The following is a 21,081-nucleotide window of genomic DNA, read 5'->3' as shown; positions in this document are numbered from 1 at the left end:
TAAATGTTGTATTACAACCCATATGAACAGCACATACATCTTTTTTGGTATAGATGTGATATGCTTGCTTTATCCCCCTAATCATGGCTGAAAGATAAAGGATAAGCTGTCAGGCTAGATATTTGCCTGTATTCACAGTTTATAAGGCATTACTTTAACATGGTCATAGTGGTTAGGAGACACTGGAACTGTGACACATTCCCTGTTAATGAAGGCAACACAAGAAGAAAATTCTAAAAACCAACAGGTAGTTAATTTGTCCAAATATACATTTTCAGAGACAGAACCATCCTTACTTAGAAAACGGTTCCATTTTATACCTACACCCAGACATGATTCTTTTAAAATTATGGTAGAAATTCAACATTTATTTTGGAAGAGTAGATTGTCAGAGTTTTTTTAAAATAAAGCACATTTTATACAGGAACTCCCTTTCAGACCCAAATCCACCTTCAATCCTAGTACACATAACCCAAGAATCCTGGCTTTCCAGGATTTAGTGCTCGAAGATAGTCAGGTTTTTGGATGTTAGGTAGTAGGGTAGCTTGATTATCCCTGTCTTTGTATTTATTAATATTTATTCATTTATTCATTTAAATTTGTATCACCGCCCATCTCCCCCAACAGGGAACTCTGGGTGGTTTACAATAAAAATAATAATAAATATTATATATATATACGCATGCATGCATGCAGTTTGGGGCATTTTTCATTGTTTTTTATTGTTACTATTGTACTTTATGTATGTTTTTATAATTCCACATCCAACACTAGTAAACAATATGGTATAGAATAATTTGTAGCCCATTACATTGTTACTTGACCTTGTTGCTACCTTGCTTTTTTCAGGTTAAGTGTGTTCCCTTCTTTTTTGTTTCTTTTGCTAGCAGTTATGCCCAAAGTAGAAGTTCCACCCAAAAGTTAGGCAAGATATTTTGTTGTTCTTCCAACTCATTTTGTCCTTTGAATCCTTTAGTCAGGTAAAACATAAATGCAGTATTCACTGGCTTGAATGGATGTTGAATTGTGCATGTCTTGGGACTCAAGAAAAGCAGAGCTTTTGTATGACCTGTGTTGGGATATCGGTTTCTGTTGGCTGTGATTACAAGTCAGATTTTATGGCTGGAGTGACTATTAACATGACTTTATGAGTTCTGCAAACTTCATGCTCTGATAAATGAATCTAGAAATCAATGCTCATTTAAAGGGCTTGGATTTGTTACTCTGCAGAAGCAATGAGTGCCTACAATAGCCATGAGGAAGGCAGGTTAGTCTACCGCTTTGGTGGAGAACCAGTTGGATCTTTTGTTCAGCCACGTTTGAGGCCTTTAACGCCTGCCATTGCACATGCGCTCTTCATGGACATTACACACGATAATGAATGTCCAATTCAGGTAAGTACTGGCACTGTAAAGCTGTACCATTGTTCAAGGCATAACTTTAAAAATCTTATAAATATTATGCATTGAGTGAGGAGTTTAATCCATGTTTTGACTCTTTCATAATAAATACTTAATCCTATTTTAATATGTATGGACTTTTAATTGCATACTAGCAGTGATAATATGAATGTTGAATGCAAATTAAACTTGAAACACACAAATTGTAATGGAATGTGAGAATGACATTGGAAGATATGGGGAGGAGATGCTGCCTAGAGAATGATTTGATAAAAGAGGGAGGAGACCACAAAAAAGAGGGAGGAGACCAAAAAAGAGGGGGGAGACCACAACTAAATAACAGGCAGAGAAAGAAATTTAGAAAGGACCCACCCTAACTGGGTAGGCGGTAAATAGGAACAGCTGGAGACTTGTACTTTCAGATTTGCAAGGCTCTGTTACTGTAGCCTAACAATAAAGTAAAGGTAGTTCATCTGGTCATGTTTCCTGTCTGACTTATCTGAGAGTGCTGACACAAATACAGGTAGTCCTCAAGTTATGGCCACTCGTTCAGCAACCATTCAAAGTTACGACGGCACTAAACGAGTGTGACTGCAGTTTGGGTACTTGGAAACCGGCTTGCACTTAAGAGAGTTGCAGTGTCCAACAGTCACATGATCGCCATTTGCAACCTTCCCTGCCGGCTTCCCACAAGCAAAATCAATGCACCACTTTTTCTCTTGAGGATCCCCACTACAGAGTACAAGATCCCAGGAATCTTGTGTCTGTAGCACCCGCGCACCCACAGCACCACTCTCCCACCCACGCTTTGTAGTGTGCGTCATCCCACAGCACTTGCAGCTCACCTGCACTCCCTAGCATCTGCCTGTGGCCGTTGCCTGCCCACCTGCGCTCCCTAGTGCCCACCCGTGGCACCCATGCATCCCCCCTCTGAGTTCCTCTCCTGGGGCTCCTTCCTATTCCTGCTTAACAACCCGTGTGGTGCTGGGGTTACCTCATGTCCAAATGGTTCACCATTTTATAAGAGCAACAAATGATAGTTTTTACATAGAAATCTAGCTAGTCAGGGTAAGAAGTTTTACCTTAGCCTTCTCTCTGATTTGCTAGTTTTTTATATCCTGGGAGCTTTTTCTGTCTGGAGGACAGCCAGATCACAGAAGTTCCTATTTATAGCAGATAGACAATGCATTCAGCTGCTTTGCAGAATTTTTTTCAAGCAGTGGCTGGGCAGCCCTCTGTGAAAATGGTCTAGCTCTGTATTTCTTATATTGATCTGGAGTCTGGAATAGATTGCCTTGTTGATTCTATTTTTGCAATGTACACAATTTTATGTGAACCAGGGCTTAAGAGTTTATCTTCTCATGCTCTCCTACTTTGCATATAAATAGGATATATCATGTGAGCTGAAGCAGCAAATAGTGTGTCTAAGGCTCATGTGAATGAGACATATGAAAGCCAAAGACTGTTACCTTACTCCTGAATTCCACTGGGTACCTTTCCTGTGTGCCAAATTTCACTGTAAATCAGCATTAGTAAAATTACATGCCGAAGGTAAATAACCTGGACATCAGCTCCCAGCACCTAGCAAACATACCAAAGGCAAAAGATTGAGAGAACTTTAGGACATCGGGTTGGCTTCTTTTCCACGCTGTGCTGGATGGCATGCAGTCAAAAACATAAAATACTCCACTTCTTTTCCAGTATTCATTTTTTTTCTTTATGTGGCACATGGAAGCCTTTCTCAACCCATTGTTCTTAGCTGCATTGGACCAAATCCTATAATTCTTGGCCAGCATGGGTTGACTCCAATGTTAGGGGATTCCTCCTACTCCCACAAATCATGAAGATCTTAAGGAAATGCCCTGGGATGGAGCATAGGGTCTAGAGCAGGAGGAGCGACTTGCTGGAATTCAGAAGAGCTATTTGACCACTGGATTTGACCATTTTATCTCTCTTTCTTTTTGCTAGCATCGATCTGCTTATGATGCCCTTCCCAGCTCAACCATCGTTTCCATGGCCTGCTGTGCTACAGGAAGCACTAGAGGGTACGATGAACTAGTGCCACATCAGGTATGCATTTAAACAGTGTACTCCTCGTACATGTCAGGATGATCAAGCTGTGTTTATGCAGGTTCCAATAATATCCTGTTTAGATTACTGTAGTGCATTATGCATAGAATTACTTCTGGACAACAGTTCTCAAGTTTTAGTGCAGCAGGTAGGGATCAACATTTGTGTAATCGCCTTTTAAATAATAAGAGGCAGTAAAGAAAAGTTTTAAGTACTGATCTACAATATGATTTGTAGAATTTCTTTTAGCGTAGAAAAATGATGAATTGCTTCTTTTCCATTTATTGGCAGATATCTGTGGTCTCTGAAGAAAGATTTTATGCAAAGTGGAATCCAGCAGCAACACACTTAAAACCTGGTGAAGTTAATTTCAAGACTGGAATTATAGCAGGAAGGCTGGCTATCAACAGATTACACCAAGAGCTGGGAGCTAAAGGTTTTAATCAGGCAAGAACTGGGTCAGCCTGTGTTGTGGTTAGAAGAGATGGGAGATCAGAAACAATTGAGCCAGGCACCATGGCTTGATGCCTTGTTTGCATATAGTGGACTAAATCATAAAATAGTTGTTGTTTGGCTTAGCGAAATGTGCAAATCTATCTTAAGACATATGCCATAGTTAATTATCTGCAGCAAAACAATTTAAACCTACAATTACTTGTCTGTGAGTGCTGGCTTGTTATAATCATGGCTTATTATCAGGTTTGAAGCCAGAATCCTGATTTATTCCTGATTTGGGTTTTTCTTTTGCCAATTTTTTTCCAGCAACTAGCAAAGAAAACCAAGAAACAGATTATTAATCTTGAACAAATCATGATTATTTTATTCATTTGAAAGCCGGAAATTGGCTTTTTCTTGGCTAGGAACAAGTTAAACAAAAGTGAATTCTTGGGGGGTCTTGGTTAAAGGAATTAAATGCTAAATGTGCATTTAAAGCTAAAATCCAATATGATGTTACTGATTACCTAACTGTATGAATATTTCTTCTGATTCTGCATCTCACTACCTTTATCCCTTGCACATTAAAAACATTCACAAGTGTCCTCTTGTTCATGGATTCTGAAAATTGTGACACCTGCGTTAAGATGGCCTAACCGAGAAGTGCAAGATGGGTAGTATTCATTTAAAATATACTCATCTTATTTTTTTTTCTCAAAATGCATATTTAGGTGTTTGTAGACCAAGTTGATGAAGATATTGTGGCTGTGACCAGACATTGCCCTAATACACACCAGTCTGTTGTGGCTGTTTCTCGAACAGCTTTCAGAAATCCTAAGACTTCCTCCTATAGTCAAGAAGTTCCCCAGATGTGCATTCCAGGTAACCTTATCAATCCCAGGCAGGATGTATAAGTTAGGTGTTTCTATCCCTATTCTGTCTTTCCAGCGAGCTTAAAAGGTATCAGCTGGCACAATACTGCCAGGCAGCATTAATGGTTGGCCATATTATGCGGTATAATCCTTCTTTCTTGAGTTCTTGGAATAAATGAGCCAACTCTCAAGAACATGTACTCAGACTCATGTGCTATTATACTATTCAGTTCTTAGTAGAGATATTTTAGTATATTGAGGCAACTTATTGAGATCTAATATCTGTTTTGACTTTTGGATTTCTCATGAATCAAGATGAACATCCTTTGGAAAAATATTTCAATAGCAAAAGTTTAAAATTTTAACAGTATTAAGCAAGTATATTGCATCATGTAACCAGTTGATACAGAAGTAATGTAAAACCCTGTACATTGGAGCATGACATAATGTAACATATGAATACCTCTGCTCTGAGAGTTTAAGGGAAGGTGGACCATTTGGATAGCTTAAACCAAAATCGTTCCTTGTTTATACTCCACATGTATGGAAAATGGTAAGGATATTAAAATACTTCTACTGCTGTTTGTTAATGCTAGTTCATACTATTCCAGCATAGAAGAAAGGCTTCACCATATTTTGAAATACAGAGTTGAACGTAGAATGAATGTAACGGAGGATAAAAAATAGTACCAATCATTGGTACAAAGTAACTTCTTAAAACTAAAATCAGGCAATCTTGCATTCTGGCTAATGAATACAAGGAGCTCATATATTGTATGGCCACCTAATACTTACTGCCCTCTACTAATTGTAATTATGACATTTTTGTTTACTGTGGCATGAGAGTTGCTTTCTTCTTACTCCTTCCGTAGGAAAAATTGAAGAAGTGGTTCTTGAAGCTAGGACTGTTGAGAGAAATGCGGGTCCTTATAAAAAGGATGAACACACAATCAATGGATTGCCTGACTATACAGTTGAACTCCGGGAACACATTCAGGTTAGTTCTCTCTCTCTGAAATTCTAACAGTTACCTTAAAAGAGTGGGCTGCATTCAGCTGTTTTTCTTCTCTTGGTAGCTCAAGGAAAGTAAAATAATAAAGCAAGCTTCAATTGCCACAAAAGGTCCTAATGAATTTGTTCAGGAGATAGAATTTGAAAAGCTTACACCAGGGAGCATGATCATATTTAGGTAAAAAGCAATTGTTTCTACCAATTGTACAAAATATTTGATGGATTTATATGGAGTTTATCGGAATCCAAAGACTAACACCTCTTGTTTGGTGCTAATATTTGTAGAGTTAGCCTTGATCCAAAGGCCCAAGATGCTGTAGGAGTACTTCGTAATCATCTAATCCAGTTCAGTCCTCACTTTAAATCTGGAAGTCTGCCTGATGATGGTTCAGAAGCTATACTGAAAACCCCCTTTTCAGTGTAAGTGTATCTCTACATTGAAACTTAAGAAAGCAAGAAGAGGTAAAGTTATACACATGTATTCTTTGCTTGCTCTGTAGACATGTCCTGCATTCAAAACGGTCATGAAGAATTAGTAACATGTTGTAGATACGTGGGCAGTTTTGGCCATTAATACTTTAGACCTTAGAGAGACAGGTAAAGGTTACTGAGACATTCAGTGTCATACACACTTTCCTGATAGGAAGTCTCACTCAGATTTTTCAGACTTTGGCATCAGTGTACCTAGCAATAACCTCTTGCTGATCATGTTCAAAGAGTGGTTGTTGTCTCTAAGACTGAACTACATTGTATGGTGCATATGTCATCACAACTGTGCATAAGTGATGTGGATATTTTTCTTTAAATGTCACTGGCATTTATTCATCGAGCGTAGGATCACAACAGGGCTGGAGGGGAAAACTGAATCTTTCCCCCTCTCCAGTGCAGTCCTAATGAAACCCATCCATCCCTGTTCAATCCAAGAGGAAAACTGCTTTATGCATTTTCTTCCTGAGCAAATAACAACTAGAGATTATATTTTTGAAGCAATATTTTTAAAATAACCACAAGATTACCACATTATTTTCTCCCTTGTTGATTGATTGAATTGTAATATGTATCTGTGTTTTAGCTGGATAGGGAGATCAAAATGTGTATTTTGGAATGACAAATATAAGTTTCACTTTCATGCATCTCAAAATGACAAGCTGTAATCATCCCTTGATAAGAGCTGAATAAAGCTCAGTGGTAGAAGTCTTGAAGAACTCATCAGTATGCCTACATCTTGAATGTGTCCTGTCACCACATCCTGGTACTTACTGTGAACATAGCAACATAGATCTTACATTAAACACATCATCTTTCTATGCTTGTAACATAGCTGATTTCTGTCTCTTTCTCAGTATTGCATCAAAATTAACACTGGCAGACCTAAATCAAGTATTATATCGTTGTGATGCAGAAGAACAAGAAGATGGTGGAGGATGTTATGACATACCAAACTGGACACCTCTTAAATATGCAGGCCTTCAAGGTAAAAATCTATGCATTTTTGTCTCAAACTAATTGATAATTAATATATCGTTATTCCATTTCAAAATTTAATTTTCTTTATGCTTTTATTCTTACCCAAGGTCCACACTTGACACTTTTTTTGGATGAGCAGGGCCAGGAACTTGTTGATTTTTCCCCCTTTTTTGTGTGTGTGTGTATCAGGGGGAGGGGGTTATTTATTTATTTAATTTATCAAATTTGCCATTGCCCATCTTTTCCCACTGGGAAGGAGTTTCAGGGTTTTCCATTGTTTTTAAACTGCATTAAGCCTACTTTAAAGCCTGTGCAATGCTTCTTGAGTATTTCCATCTCAAAATAGCAGAAACTTTCAAAACTCTGGGTCAGAGAATCAGGGGCTAAAAAAAGTGACTTGGGGGACCTCATGTCACATACCTCTGCTGTAAATAAAATAGAACTTAATTTCCATGCAATCTAGTTTGATCAGTACTTGATAATACTTCCATCCTGTTTTAGTTTTCTGTTTCTAGGATCTGTAGAAGTTAGTAAAACAGAAAAACACTAGGACGTTAATCAAACCTAGTCGGCTACCGTCTAGTACACACACACAAACCTAGTTCCACTGAGAATGATATATTATTATTTAAATTTTTCAGACTAACTTTAAATTAAATTAACTTTTAATTAAATTAAAGTTTAAATAACTTCAAACTGTGATTTGATATCCTTGTTTGACAGAGTCTCATAAATCACAATTATAAGCTGGTAAGATTCAGACATAAGTCTAAAAACCATGGCCTTTTTCATAGTCATGTTTGAATATAGGCTAATTTTGCAGAATATTTTCAAACCTGAGCCTTAGAAGGAGTTCAGATTTTTATATGGGTCTGTAGACTGGCTGAAGTGGGTAATAGGCAGCATACTACACTTTTACTATGCAGTTGAAGTGTGTGCTAAAAATAAAGAGGGGTGTTTCTTTAAGAATCTATATAAACTTCCTAATTTACTTTTCTCTGAATTAAATTTAGATCTTGACTGTTTTCAGAAACATACAAATTCCAACACTCTTTTGTTTTTATTCTTGAAATCTATGATTTTAGGCATATAAATATGATAGATAGATAGATAGATAGATAGATAGATAGATAGATAGATAGATAGATAGATAGATAGATAGATAAAATGATGCTTGTCATAGTTTCATGACCTGTAATATAAAACCATGTTTCTGTGGATCCTTAGGAATAATGTCAGTGATGGCAGAAATACGACCAAATAATGATTTGGGCCATCCTTTCTGCGGTAATTTGAGAGCCGGAGATTGGATGATTGACTATGTGAGCAGTCGCTTAATTTCCCGTGCTGGAGTTTGCTCTGATGTAAGTTAAACTTCATAAAGATAATTCTCTTTGTATGTAGATATTCATTTGTTATATGTTAACTTATCTGATGAACTCTTCTTGTAAACCTGAAAACTTACAAATTATTTGGGAAACTTTACATAATGATTTAATTTGGATTAAATTAACTTTCAACAAGTGTTAATTACAACTTTAAATGTAGTACTACAGATTGTTTCCTTCAAATATTAGGTTGGAAAGTGGCTGAAAGCAATGTTTGTCTACTTGAAGCGGGTCCCTCGTTATCTCATTCCATGTTATTTTGATGCCATATTAGTGGGTGCATATACTACACTTCTTGACTTGGTTTGGAAACAGATGTCCAGGTATGTTTTTACTATAGAAACCTGGAACATGATATTGCTGGGTTTTGTTGAGTATATACTTTTGAAAGTTTGATCTGATTTTCTTAAAAAGCACAGGATGACTCACTATGGCCCACTGGGGCAATCTTGACTGCATTCAAAAATTATTTCCTGTAGCTTCTATATTAATTAAAGTAAAATAGTAGAACAAATTCACATATGTCTGTTCATAACAAGACATCTCTTAATTTCTGCCTGGTAACACTTAGCCAAATGTGTATGCAAAGTATCCTCCCTGAAAAATAATGTGTTTGAGACCACACATAAATGTCAGTTTTATATGTGGTATCTAATAAGTGATAGCTCATTCACACGTCTTTATACTGTTCATAAATAATGAGTCTTTTTCAAGACCATATGATGTTCATGATACCAATGACCTTGTTATCCTTCTGGGCTGTCTGGAAGGGTTGGATCTATGGGACACTATTTGCGGTGATTCCTTTCCTTCCTGTTGGAACATCTGATGAAGGTGCTTCTTGAGGACTACTGTTCGTTGACTTGTGGTTCCCCTCAAAGTTTATCTTGTCACCACTGCTGTTCAACATCTACAGTAGATGAAAGCAATCAGCACCCTGAATCTTGATAATGGGTTGGATGAGGGGGAACAAACTGAAATTAAATCCAGACAACCCTGGATTACTGTTAGAATCAGTGACTGTTTTGGATGAAATTGAGTTCTAGAAAGAGCTGGTTCACAATTTGGGATTGTTTCTTGACCCCTAGCTGTCAGGCTTCACCTGGGCTCAGCAGTCAATTAGATATCCAGGCACTTAATTCTTAATTCTTAGCTAGACTTGGCAGAAGACTCCCAGATGTGAGTTGGATAAATTAAAGGCTGCACTGTAGATAAGAATAAAGCCACATACATAAATTATGATTGCCCACTATAGTTTCTTAGGGTTTATATTCTAAGCTTTTTCCTCTGCTCTTCCAAATTAACGGATACCTGGTAAGTCTCTTGATGGCCTTAGGAGGCTGAGATATTTTTACATATTAGTTCTCTCAAGACTGGGAACTCCTGGTTCAGGCCTCCCCATCTTCAGCTGTCACTAGCAGTTAATGGCTGTGGGAAGGGCATGTTTGCACAACTACAGTTAGTACATCACCTGTGATCCTGAGCTGTACTGTCTCACCCAGTATGAATCTGCCCAGTTACTTAAATGAAAGGAGAGAATCTTTTAAAGATTCCCCCACCCATTGCCAGAGGTTTAGCTATCTTGTACACAGGAGTTTGGTTATGGGATGCTCTCTCCAAGGAAGTGTGTTTGGTCCCACTCTTCTGGCATGTAGGAAATTGGCAAAAATGTATTGTTTTTGCCAAGGTTCTAATTGTTAATTACAGTGCAAAGTTGTTTTAATGCACTAATTGGAAATATCTTTATAAATTTCCATGACATAGAAGAGGTCATCATGTATATTTGTGTCATTTTTGTGATAACATCATCATGCAGTCATGCATATGATTACAACATTATGCAAATGATATAAATACAAATGATATAATTTGACATGATTACACAAGCAGTGTAAATCACAGTGGAAATATGGTCCATTGCATTGATGTTTCAGTGTAATTGTAGTGATACTGATTTTTTTTTAATTATACTGATTTTTCTGTTATATTTTATCATTTGTACTTTGTTTTATTGTTGTATTTTGAGTGCTTTTGTGCTACCTTGACATTTGAAAATTTATGGACTTGAAATAGTGTCATTTTAATTACAGCTTTGTTCAGAATGGATCAACGTTTGTTAAACATCTTTCCTTGGGCTCAGTCCAGATGTGTGGAATAGGAAAATATCCATCTTTGCCACTTCTGTCCCCTACTTTAAAGGATGTCCCTTATAGGCTGAATGAAATTACAGGAGAAAAAGAACAGTGCTGTGTTTCTTTAGCAGCTGGTAAGTATGGTCTCTGGTCTATGAAAGAGACTACCTTTAAAATATTGTACATATTTTGAATCTCTGCTAAGCAGAAGTGAAGCAATTTATGTTGTAAAAGGACTCATGAACCTTGGAAATTTGGGGTTGGGAAGGCAGAAGGATCAGAGTAGTACAAATCTAGTTAAACCTGAGTGGGTAGTAACAATCATATCCCTTAATTCCTGAAACTATGTTCAATATTTTTCTGTCTCCTATTCAGAGTTAAGGGATAACATTGGGGGGTCTTAGATCTCAGAAGGTATTCTAAAATAGGTATTGTGATGTTTCCAGGCCACCATCATCATCACCATCAGTAATTATAGAATTAATTATGGTGGGACAGCTTCTGTTGACAAAAACTGATTCCACAGTCTCACTTTGTTGGTTCAGAGCCTTCTTCTATTAGCTGTTCCTCGGAACAACTCCTGTTTTCTGGAATTCCATGTCCTAATGTTCCTCGTCAATCTCATAACATTTTGTCCCTTTGCACATCTTTCATGACCACAAGATTGGATAAATTAGTTTATGTAAATCAGTGCCTACTGACATTCTTTGCCTTTGTACTTGGTAGTTAAATTTATATTGATGCTAAAATGTTACGAAGCTGAAAGATACCCCTCCCAAAAATATAAACAATAAGAGTTAGAGGTAAGTGTTCTGGTAATCAGTGCCTTGATTTCTTCAAGGTATTCTAAAAAAACAATGTTTTCTAATTTTTGCAGAAGATCAAACATACACGTAACTTTCAATGCTTCACCATATAATTATATATAATATTAAAATTCCAATAATTTCTCTGGGGCACCCAAAAGTATATAGTTTATAAGTGGCAGTTGAGTGAAGTAGTTATGTACTCATGTGTTATTAGACAACTTCTAGTAATTATATATTCTGCATTCTTCATTGGGTTGGACAAGTCTACAAATACAGAGAGTTACAGTACATATGAGCTATGCTAAGAGAGAATATAAGTAAATTTGTAGGTACTGGAATCAGTGATCCCATGTCAAATTTAGTGCTCTAGCGGCAAACAAGAACCACAAGAAATTGCTATTCAGATAGAGCATGACAGAATAGCGTTACAGAGCTGATTTCAATGTTGCAGTCAGATACAAGTACAAAAAAATGTAAAAAAAAAGTTCATATTTTCTTATTAATGTTGTGCTCATATATTAATATATAAAGACCCCAGTGTTTGCTGTGTGTGTGATAGGACTTTTCCCCCAAAAGTTCATATCCTTTTTGAACTCATGTTGGTTCCGAGTGAGTGTTATCAAGCAGAGAAACAATGGGTTTATCTTATCCCTTAGTTAAGTCTTGCTCACTAATGAGAGCAGGGAAGGGCTCATTTTGTTGATAAATTAGGATGACTTTGTGCAGACTGACGTCATTCAAATTGAATTACTCGGGTGTAATGGAGCAGAGTATGGCTCAACCATAAATATAAAGTGAGCTCTTTTTGAAAGGTAAAGAGCTATTAAGTTCTAAAGCTTTACATCTGCTTTATCTCTCACTCTTCAGGTTTACCTCATTTCTCATCTGGCATTTTCCGCTGCTGGGGAAGAGACACCTTTATTGCACTGAGAGGACTGATGTTAGTTACTGGACGCTACTTGGAAGCAAGGTAAAATCATTACAGATGTCAATAGTACCTGGCTGACATAACTAAGGAGTATATATTTATACCAACAAGAAATAAGAGTAGACATTTTATATTGTGTTGGGATAATTGAGAGAGCCAGTTTGGTCTACTGGTTAAGGCAACGGGCTGGAAACCAGGAGCCTGAGGCATGAAAGCTGGCTGGGTGACCTTGGGCCAGTCACTCCCTCTCAGCCCAACCCACCTCACAGGATTGTTGTTGTGGGGAAAACAGGAAGAGGAGAGTGTTAGGTATAAACAACCTTGAGTTGTTTATAAAAATAATAAAGGCGGGATAAAAATTAAAGAAATAAATGGTTCCAGTTCAGAGTTTCTCAACCAGGGTTCCACGAGAGGTCACTAGGGGTTCCCTGGGAGATCATGATTTATTTAAAAAATTATTTCAAATTTGGGCAACCTCACATTAAAGAGGTAAGTTTCATTCTTTATTTTCAGTTTAAGAACACTGTTAATGCATATATACAGGCCTACATGTGAAACAAATAGAATAATTTTGTAACTTCTGGCCTGTATTTGAGCCTGAATGTGCAAGGGTTCCTGAAGCCTGAAAAATATTTCAAAGGTTCCTCTGGGGTCAAAAGGTTGAGAAAGGCTGGTCTAGTTACTTAAAGCAATGCTTATGTGCTTACATTTTTGTTAATATTTTCCAAATAGAGAGAATGGAATTGTTTGTTTGTTTGAGGCTTTTGTAACCCTAATCCTGGGCAGAGTGCCTTTCAGCAAATCCTCTTCAAAGCTCTTACCAAACAGGATCCATGCAGGGCTGAATATTAGTCTATATAAGTTGGGGTGGGCACCTTTTTTTGACCTAGGTGCCACACTCCCTCATTGTATCCTTTGTGGGAGCCACAGGAAGAATGGCTGGTGTTATTCTAATATAACTGGAGTGGACAATAATGAAAAATGTCAGACCCACTGTTTCAGCCGGGGGAGATTAAGGGATGATTTAGGCCTTGCCGAGGCTTTCGCCCCTCTTTTGCTCCTCGAAGCTCCCACAAAATGGAGAAAATAGACCTATTTTGAAAGGTTTTGGTGACTTTAAGGGGTGTTAGGGGTGCTTTACTACTTCTGCAAGGCTTGCCGTCCTTTTTTTTTAAATTGCTCGGGTGGCCACGAGTACCATGCAGCTCATATGCTGTCCACCCCTAGATATAAACCTTTAATAGCTGGTCTTTGTCTATTTTGTAATACATTATGTCAGAATAGAAGTTCAGGTTAACAGAACCCTTGCACTAAGAGCAATAAAGTCTCAGAATTACTGAACTGAGTGTTAATCAGTACAAGAGAATTATTTTCTGTCCTTTACATCCCGGGACAGAATCTTACATACACCAATCGCTGTTCACATATTTTTCGTTAAATATAATACAGAACTTGAAAGCATGCCATTTTATATTTACTCCCTTCCCCATCTCTCTGATTTCAGGAACATAATATTAGCATTTGCTGGCACCCTAAGGCATGGTCTAATTCCCAACTTGCTTGGCCAAGGTACTCATGCCAGGTTCAATTGTCGTGATGCTGTGTGGTGGTGGCTTCAGTGTATACAAGATTATTGTAAAATCGTTCCAAATGGCACAGACCTTCTCAACTGTCCGGTATCTAGAATGTATCCTACTGATGATTCTCTACCTCAGCCAGCAGGCAAAACGGTAATTATAACTTCTCTCTTTTAGCTCAGCTCAGTTGCTTGCCTGTCTCATAGATGTGTTAGTTTGGGAGAGGAAACTTTCAGTTTGGTAACTGACTTTAGCTCATGGCAGATTATTGTTGAGGTACAGTAGATCGATCTGTTGATGTCTCTCCTCTGTGGCTTTATGTGACGCCCAATACTGCCTGATGCCATTATGAATACAAAGAACAGCCTTGGGTTATTTAATTTGGTGGCCTCTGATAAGCTAAAAAGATCTTGCCCTGAGCAGTGGTTGGAAGGGAAATTCTCCACGAAACTCTTGTTCTGCATTTTAAGTAAAATGTAAACACTTGCCCAAAGAACCCCAATATTGCAGTATTACTTTCATTCTCTAGTAGTCTTATTGTTGTAATCATACTTGTTAAAGGACAAATGTTAAAAGGAGGTGTAATTAAAAAAAAACGTATTTATTATTGTACTATAGTGTTTAGTTATTTTTGACCTGCTTCAGAAGGAGGAATGCGGAATAGAACTCCCTTCGGCACTTTAAGATGACATTTGGTATCTCATAGTGCAGACGTTAAGGTTAGGATGAGGCTGTTCAGATTCAAGTCCATTTTCCGGCAAATCCACTCATTTACGAGTCTTTGGGCCTGTCATTCTTTATTAGCCCACCCTACCTCATAAAACAGTTTTCCAGGGATAATATGAATTTCATGTAATCTTCTTGAATTTCTAGAGGAAATATAGGACATAAGTCTAACACACACTCTCCTGAGAGTAAATTCCACTGGACTAGTTTCTGAATAGGTATATATAAAGGATTCCATTGCAAGCTTTGTGTTTCTTGTTATGTGTGTTTTTTAATTGAGGTGTTTTCCTTTCTTTCCTCCCCTGTGTTTAAACTACCAAAATCCAGGATCAGCCATTGTATGAAGTGATACAGGAAGCAATGCAAAAGCACGCACAAGGCATACAGTTCCAGGAGAGGAATGCTGGCCCACAAATAGATAGAAATATGAGAGAGGAAGGTATATGGTTCTCTGACTATTTTTTTAATGGAGGTTTATGTTTATTTACTGACATCCTAAAAGATCTTGAAATAAAATGAGACTTTCTTTAAATCCCCTTAAAGATATACTTTTCCATGACTTAAAATATAGCATCCATATGGCTGTGCTGTCAGTCAGTGTAAATTGGGTTGACGTAAAAACCAAGATGATGCATATTGGGCACCATCTTTTTCATGTGGCTTTTTGGGAAAACAAGCTGACATTTGTGCTTGGTAGGCTTTCACTTGACTGCAGGAGTGGACATGGAAACGGGCTTTGTCTTTGGAGGGAACCGTTTTAACTGTGGTACCTGGATGGATAAGATGGGAGAGAGTGAGAGAGCTCGCAACAAAGGAATTCCTGCAACTCCACGGTACTGCATAAATGCTTATAGCTTCCTTAGCATATTAAAGGCCTGAATGTATCTATTGTTTGATTAGAAATCAGTGGAAAAATATTGCTGTGAAGAATGAATGAATGAATATTTTTTATTATGGTCACTGACCAGAATTGCAAACAAAAACACATTAAAAATAAAAATAAAGTAAAAACAAAACAAAAAAGTCTGCTTAATTTTATAGGCAGTGTAACAGAATTTAGCTACGTTCAAGGAGACTGAATCATACTGATCTGATAACAACAACTATACATAAAAAAGGATCAGTATTTCCCAGGTGTTTCACCAGGTAATCTTATGCCTTGCTTAACTTGATTCCACCCCCCCCCCCCCAAATGTATTGGGACTATAACTCCCTCCATTGTGCTGTAATCCTAGCACAAATGGTGGGTACCAGAATGGGGAAAAAAAAAACAATTCTGCAACCATGGACAAAAGTGAACTCTGCAAGCAACATTTTTTTTAAAAATCCAAACCCAAGTGAGCTTACTTAATTACACCGTATTTTTCCTTTGTTCTACAATAAAACCAGCTAGCCAATTGTATAGGTTCCTTTCATTTAATCTTCAAAACAATCCCACCAACATTATTTGAGACATTCATTGCTCTTCCATCCTAAGTCAGCCAATGAATTTCTTGATTTAGGGGGAACTGAAATTCAGAGTTATAAGGTGGGTCCTTGAGTCATTATACAGAGTACAGTATAACAGGACATGATCTGTAGTTTCAACACCCTCTTGGGCACAGACTCAGCTCATAGGGAACTCTTTTGTATCACCCCTCCAAAACTGCTGTGGGGAAAGTGTTGAAGCGTGCTAAAATTAGTGCGCTTCGGAATTTGGAAATAGTTATGTGGTGTAAATATCTCACTGGTTTGTAAAAGGGGCTTGACTGCTGAGAAAAGCATTCTTAGGTAGAGCAGACTGGTCCTGTTGGGCTTCCACAGTAGGTCTTGGAGACGTTTTTTAAATGTACTGAGTGCACACTCATAACCCATCATTAGGAACGCCTCCCTGGCAAAGCCAAGAAGTTGAAGTTTTTGTGAAATTATCCTGAACCATACTGATTTGTAATTGTCCTCAGTAAGGAAAGAACTCAAACCTGTGGGAAAGAACAGTAACTTCAACCAGTGTGCTATGACACAGGTCAATGCACCTGTTTAGATAGCCCTGCCTCCCTCTTTAATACTATATTTGGAACACAAGGGGCTACCTGGAATATGGCCCTTAGGAATTTAGATTGGCCCCTTTCAAGAGGAGTAAAGGAACTGTAAGGTCCTAATTGGGCACCAAAAAATAGTTGTGCGTGAGTCTTAGCTGAATATAGTGTCAGCACTGTTGGGATATGCTGTGCTTCTCTGGTGAAGTGAAAAGATTGAATTGTGGCCACTGTTTTTTGAGCATTTTGTATGACATAATTTTGGTGTGCACTGCATTTGGTGGAGCTATGGAAAACCATGCCCAAATATTTAAAAGATTTCATTTGTTCATTACTCTGGCCATTTATCCTCCAGGCGTGCAGTTTAGGTCTCTTTGCAAAGATCAGGATCTTAGTTTTACTATAGTTGATTTCAAATGCTTCCTCAGAGCAGTAATTGGCCAGAGCATTCAGAGCTCATTTAAGTCCAATTAATTAAGTCCAATTGCTGTAAATTAGTTTTTTAATTTTTAAAAAAACAACTATGTTCAAAATGCTCATTCAGTGGAAAAACAAACTGGCTAAATGAAATACATGAAAACCCTGTACATTGCCTGTTTTCCCTCAGGCATATTAATGTTCAGTTTAGATAGATGTGTATGTAAAATATATGCAAAGGCTTATAAACATGCAGTGATTTCTAGGCAGGAATTCTACTTGAAATCCTCTGGATTCCAAATAGAAGTATTATATGAAAAATTACTTTAAAACATGCTTTTTTCATTAAACATCTAGCAGCAGCAGCAGCATCTTTAAACTTTATCTGTGCTTTGCTAAACTAAATGGCAAGATTGGCCTCATATGAAATGGGCATCTATGACTTACCCATTTGGGGATTTTGACTTAGAAACACTAGCTTTACACTTGAATTCAATATGCAATCCCAGATCTGATTCAAATGAAAAATTATTAGACTTGTAAGGCCTGGTTTCCACATGATGGTAAACCATGGGATTAGGTGCAGCCTATTTCTACTTCTTCAGTTCCTGCCTTTCTGACCCTGCTTTTTTCTGTTCCTCTCTCTTGCTTTTTTCAGTTCCTTCCCCACCTCTGCCTGACCCTTCCCAGCATGTCTGCTCTCTCTAGTGTCCTAGTCTGGCTGTTCTCCTTCAATCTTTCTGCATTTTCCCCATCTCCTTCTCCATTCCAAGCAGGGGGAAAAAATCCCTGATTTTTTTTTCCATTAGTAGAGATAGCTGTGGCATACATAGCTCCTTCTGCTAATGAACAGAGCTGTACTTTTATTTCCTCTCTTTTTCTGGAACAGGAAGAAAACTTCCTCCTAGTTGTTCAAAGAGAAAACCACAATATCAGAGTGCAAGCTCACTTCCTCTTCTTGCAATCAGAGACTAAAATAAGATCACCACAGACAATCCAGAGACTGCATAGCACTGTTTACTTGTGAACAAATAGACAGCAGCTACTTTGTTTTGCTACAGAGATATATCAAAGCCTGTGTTTATATAATGAGAGAAACAAACTATCATATGGGTGTGTGAAAATAAAAATAAATGTTGTGTGTGTGTACATGTATATATGTAAATAAATGATCCTGCCAACTTGAGTTCTGTCCCTGCCCAATGGTGGAGTGCAGTTCTCAACATGTTGTGCAACAGAACTTGAAGCCCTTGAGCTCACAAAAGTTATACACTCTTGGTTCAACCTAATATGGACAAGCTGTTACACATCTGAAAAACTTCTATCAGAAGCAATGCTTGTGACTTCAAATTTACATGAATCCACAACTTTAAATTGATCATGTACGTCCTAAGGAGTCTTTGAAAATTCTGAGACCAAGTCTAACTCTTGGTGCCACTAGCCAATTACTGCCTGTTTTGACTGACATTACATCTCTGGATTTGTCAGGAATATATTTTTCATCAATATCACCAAGTTAAAATAGTATCAGAAATCCTTATCTTAGTACACCAATGCTGTCCTCTTCAAAAATATACGAAGTAGTTACTGCTGTAATCAATTGTGGTTGTATGCTCCTGGCATGGCCACTAAATATAGTAACCAAAGCTTTATTTGGTAGTGTACGTGCCACTTACTTTTCTGCTGTGACTGTCCCTTTTAGAGATGGTTCTGCTGTGGAAATGGTTGGTCTGTGCAAGTCAACAGTTCGCTGGTTACTGGAATTGTCCCAGAAGAAGATATTTCCATATCCTGGAGTTACTGTGAAAAGACATGGTAAGCAAATACATCTCCAGCTTATAATGGAAGTAGAAAAACCACAGTACTGATAATAGTAATAAAGTGCCCAAAATGTATCGCACTAGATATTTTTGAGGAACATACCCAAAAGGCAACAGAGAGGACAGGACTTCCAACAGAAGAGAGCTGAATTTCAGTTCCCCCTAAATCAAGAAATTCATTGGCTGACTTAGGATGGAAGAGCAATGAATGTCTCAAATAATGTTGGTGGGATTGTTTTGAAGATTAAATGAAAGGAACCTATATAATTGGCTAGCTGGTTTTATTGTAGAACAAAGGAAAAATACGGTGTAATTAAGTAAGCCCACTTGGGTTTGGATTTTTTAAAAAAATGTTGCTTGCAGAGTTCACTTTTGTCCATGGTCGCAGAATTGTTTTTTTTTTTTCCCATTCTGGTACCCACCATTTGTGCTAGGATTACAGCACAATGGAGGGAGTTATAGTCCCAATACATTTGGGGGTGGTGGAATCAAGTTAAGCAAGGCATAAGATTTCTCCCCCTTCCCGCTTCCCTAAGCTTTCATTTGTGCTGATTTATGGAGAAGATAAGGAATAGTCTGATTCACACAGCTATTTCTTACTGCCTCCATACACAATGGAGAAATGCTCTTTCCCTCATCCCCAAATAGCCTGTTAATTCCTGAGGAAGAAAAATTAGGTAAAGAACACAAGAACAGACATAGATTATTAGCCGACCTCTATTGATAGAGTCAGAACAGAATGCTGACCTAAGTGCAGCAATCATAGCTAATCAAAAAGCAAAAAAAGAAGATACATCCAGATAAGCAATAATGAAATTCTGATTTAGGGAAGGGAAGCAGGGAAAAGTGACTATTCACCTGGCATCTCCTACAGTTAAGCAACCCTACCTCCCCCCGCCATATGAATTAGGTGCAACCCCTCCATTTGAGGGAGCAGGATTGATGTGTATCCGGTGGTCTTCTGTAAGACCACTAGACTTCTGTGAAAAGCACCCTCCAAATAAAGAAGGCAAGACAGCACCTAATCCATGGGGGTGGAGTGGGAGGGCCATGCTTAACCATGGTGGACAGGCTGGTTGAAGAGCTGCTGCCTCCATGGGAAGGAAGGCGAAGAATTCAGCAGAAGCATCATGGCTGAAGAACTGTTCTCCCTCCTGTGGGGGAAGGGAAACAGGGTGGATGTAGCTCTGGATAGCATCTCCCCTGCTGTTAAATTCCTTCTCCGGTGGCTCAGGTTCTGCAGCGCCTAGTCCACAGGGGCGCATTTTTAGCACACGTCCAACAGTCTTCTGTAAGACCACCAAAAAGTGTGCCCATTCAGCGGCACCTATCAAGCATTGGGTGATCACTTCATTCTGGTGGGGAGGCAGCGAATAAGCCACACACACACACACATTTCTCTTGCCATCCCTCCTAGCCCCGGCAGCCTGGAATCTGGTGGGGTTGGCAAGAGAAATGGGAGAATTGACTTTTTTTGTGCACTGAAAATTTTTTCCTGCTGCCAAAAAATAAATGGACCTGAAAAGTATGTGGCCAGAGACTCAGGGAGAGGGAAGAGATGTACCTTGCCTAGTCTCAATAGGAGCAGTCTCCACTCCTAAACTTGCCTTGGTAGGCTGCTTGCAGAGGAAGAGGAAAAGAATTCTACCACACATAGAGGAAGTATTGTTATTCAGAAATATGGTTTCCTCATCCATCTTATTCCATCCACACCAGTATATCTTCAACTCAAAGTTTGTTTCCCATCAGCTGTTTTTTTGCCCCCTCCACCCTGGTGCACATGGAAGCTTTGCCTTTGCAGTATGCCTAGCTTCTGTCCTGTAAAATGGTAAAGCCAACTCTAGAACCATCCAACTTTTAGTCAGCTAAAATACTTGCTTAGATCAAAACACCGTTTTTATTATTAATGGGCCCTCCAGATGAATTGGGCTTCGGTTCCATCATGGAAATAGTTGTGCCAGCTCAAAACAATGGGTAGTGACACTGAATCTGGAGCATATTAGATTGAGGATCA

At 38.3% G+C, this 21,081-nt stretch overlaps 1 protein-coding gene across 1 annotated transcript in view; it reads left to right on the top strand.

Annotated features, from left to right (window-relative positions):
• AGL (amylo-alpha-1, 6-glucosidase, 4-alpha-glucanotransferase) overlaps positions 1-21,081 on the top strand; it is a 53,850-nt gene that overhangs the window by 21,910 nt on the left and 10,859 nt on the right. The window contains exons 14-29 of the mRNA XM_063298266.1: positions 1,231-1,394; positions 3,369-3,470; positions 3,762-3,917; positions 4,637-4,787; positions 5,650-5,774; positions 5,854-5,966; positions 6,074-6,208; positions 7,132-7,262; positions 8,483-8,619; positions 8,833-8,966; positions 10,734-10,909; positions 12,452-12,554; positions 14,017-14,242; positions 15,143-15,254; positions 15,513-15,648; positions 18,950-19,062. Of these exons, the coding sequence (XP_063154336.1) occupies positions 1,231-1,394; positions 3,369-3,470; positions 3,762-3,917; positions 4,637-4,787; positions 5,650-5,774; positions 5,854-5,966; positions 6,074-6,208; positions 7,132-7,262; positions 8,483-8,619; positions 8,833-8,966; positions 10,734-10,909; positions 12,452-12,554; positions 14,017-14,242; positions 15,143-15,254; positions 15,513-15,648; positions 18,950-19,062 (2,214 nt within the window). The remainder of the gene's footprint in view (positions 1-1,230; positions 1,395-3,368; positions 3,471-3,761; positions 3,918-4,636; positions 4,788-5,649; positions 5,775-5,853; positions 5,967-6,073; positions 6,209-7,131; positions 7,263-8,482; positions 8,620-8,832; positions 8,967-10,733; positions 10,910-12,451; positions 12,555-14,016; positions 14,243-15,142; positions 15,255-15,512; positions 15,649-18,949; positions 19,063-21,081) is intronic.

The sequence above is a fragment of the Candoia aspera genome, chromosome 3, assembly GCF_035149785.1.
Source record: "Candoia aspera isolate rCanAsp1 chromosome 3, rCanAsp1.hap2, whole genome shotgun sequence".
NCBI classification, from domain to species: Eukaryota; Metazoa; Chordata; class Lepidosauria; order Squamata; family Boidae; genus Candoia; species Candoia aspera.
Note: the sequence above shows the minus strand (reverse complement) of the source record. Positions and strands in the feature narration are given on the sequence as shown.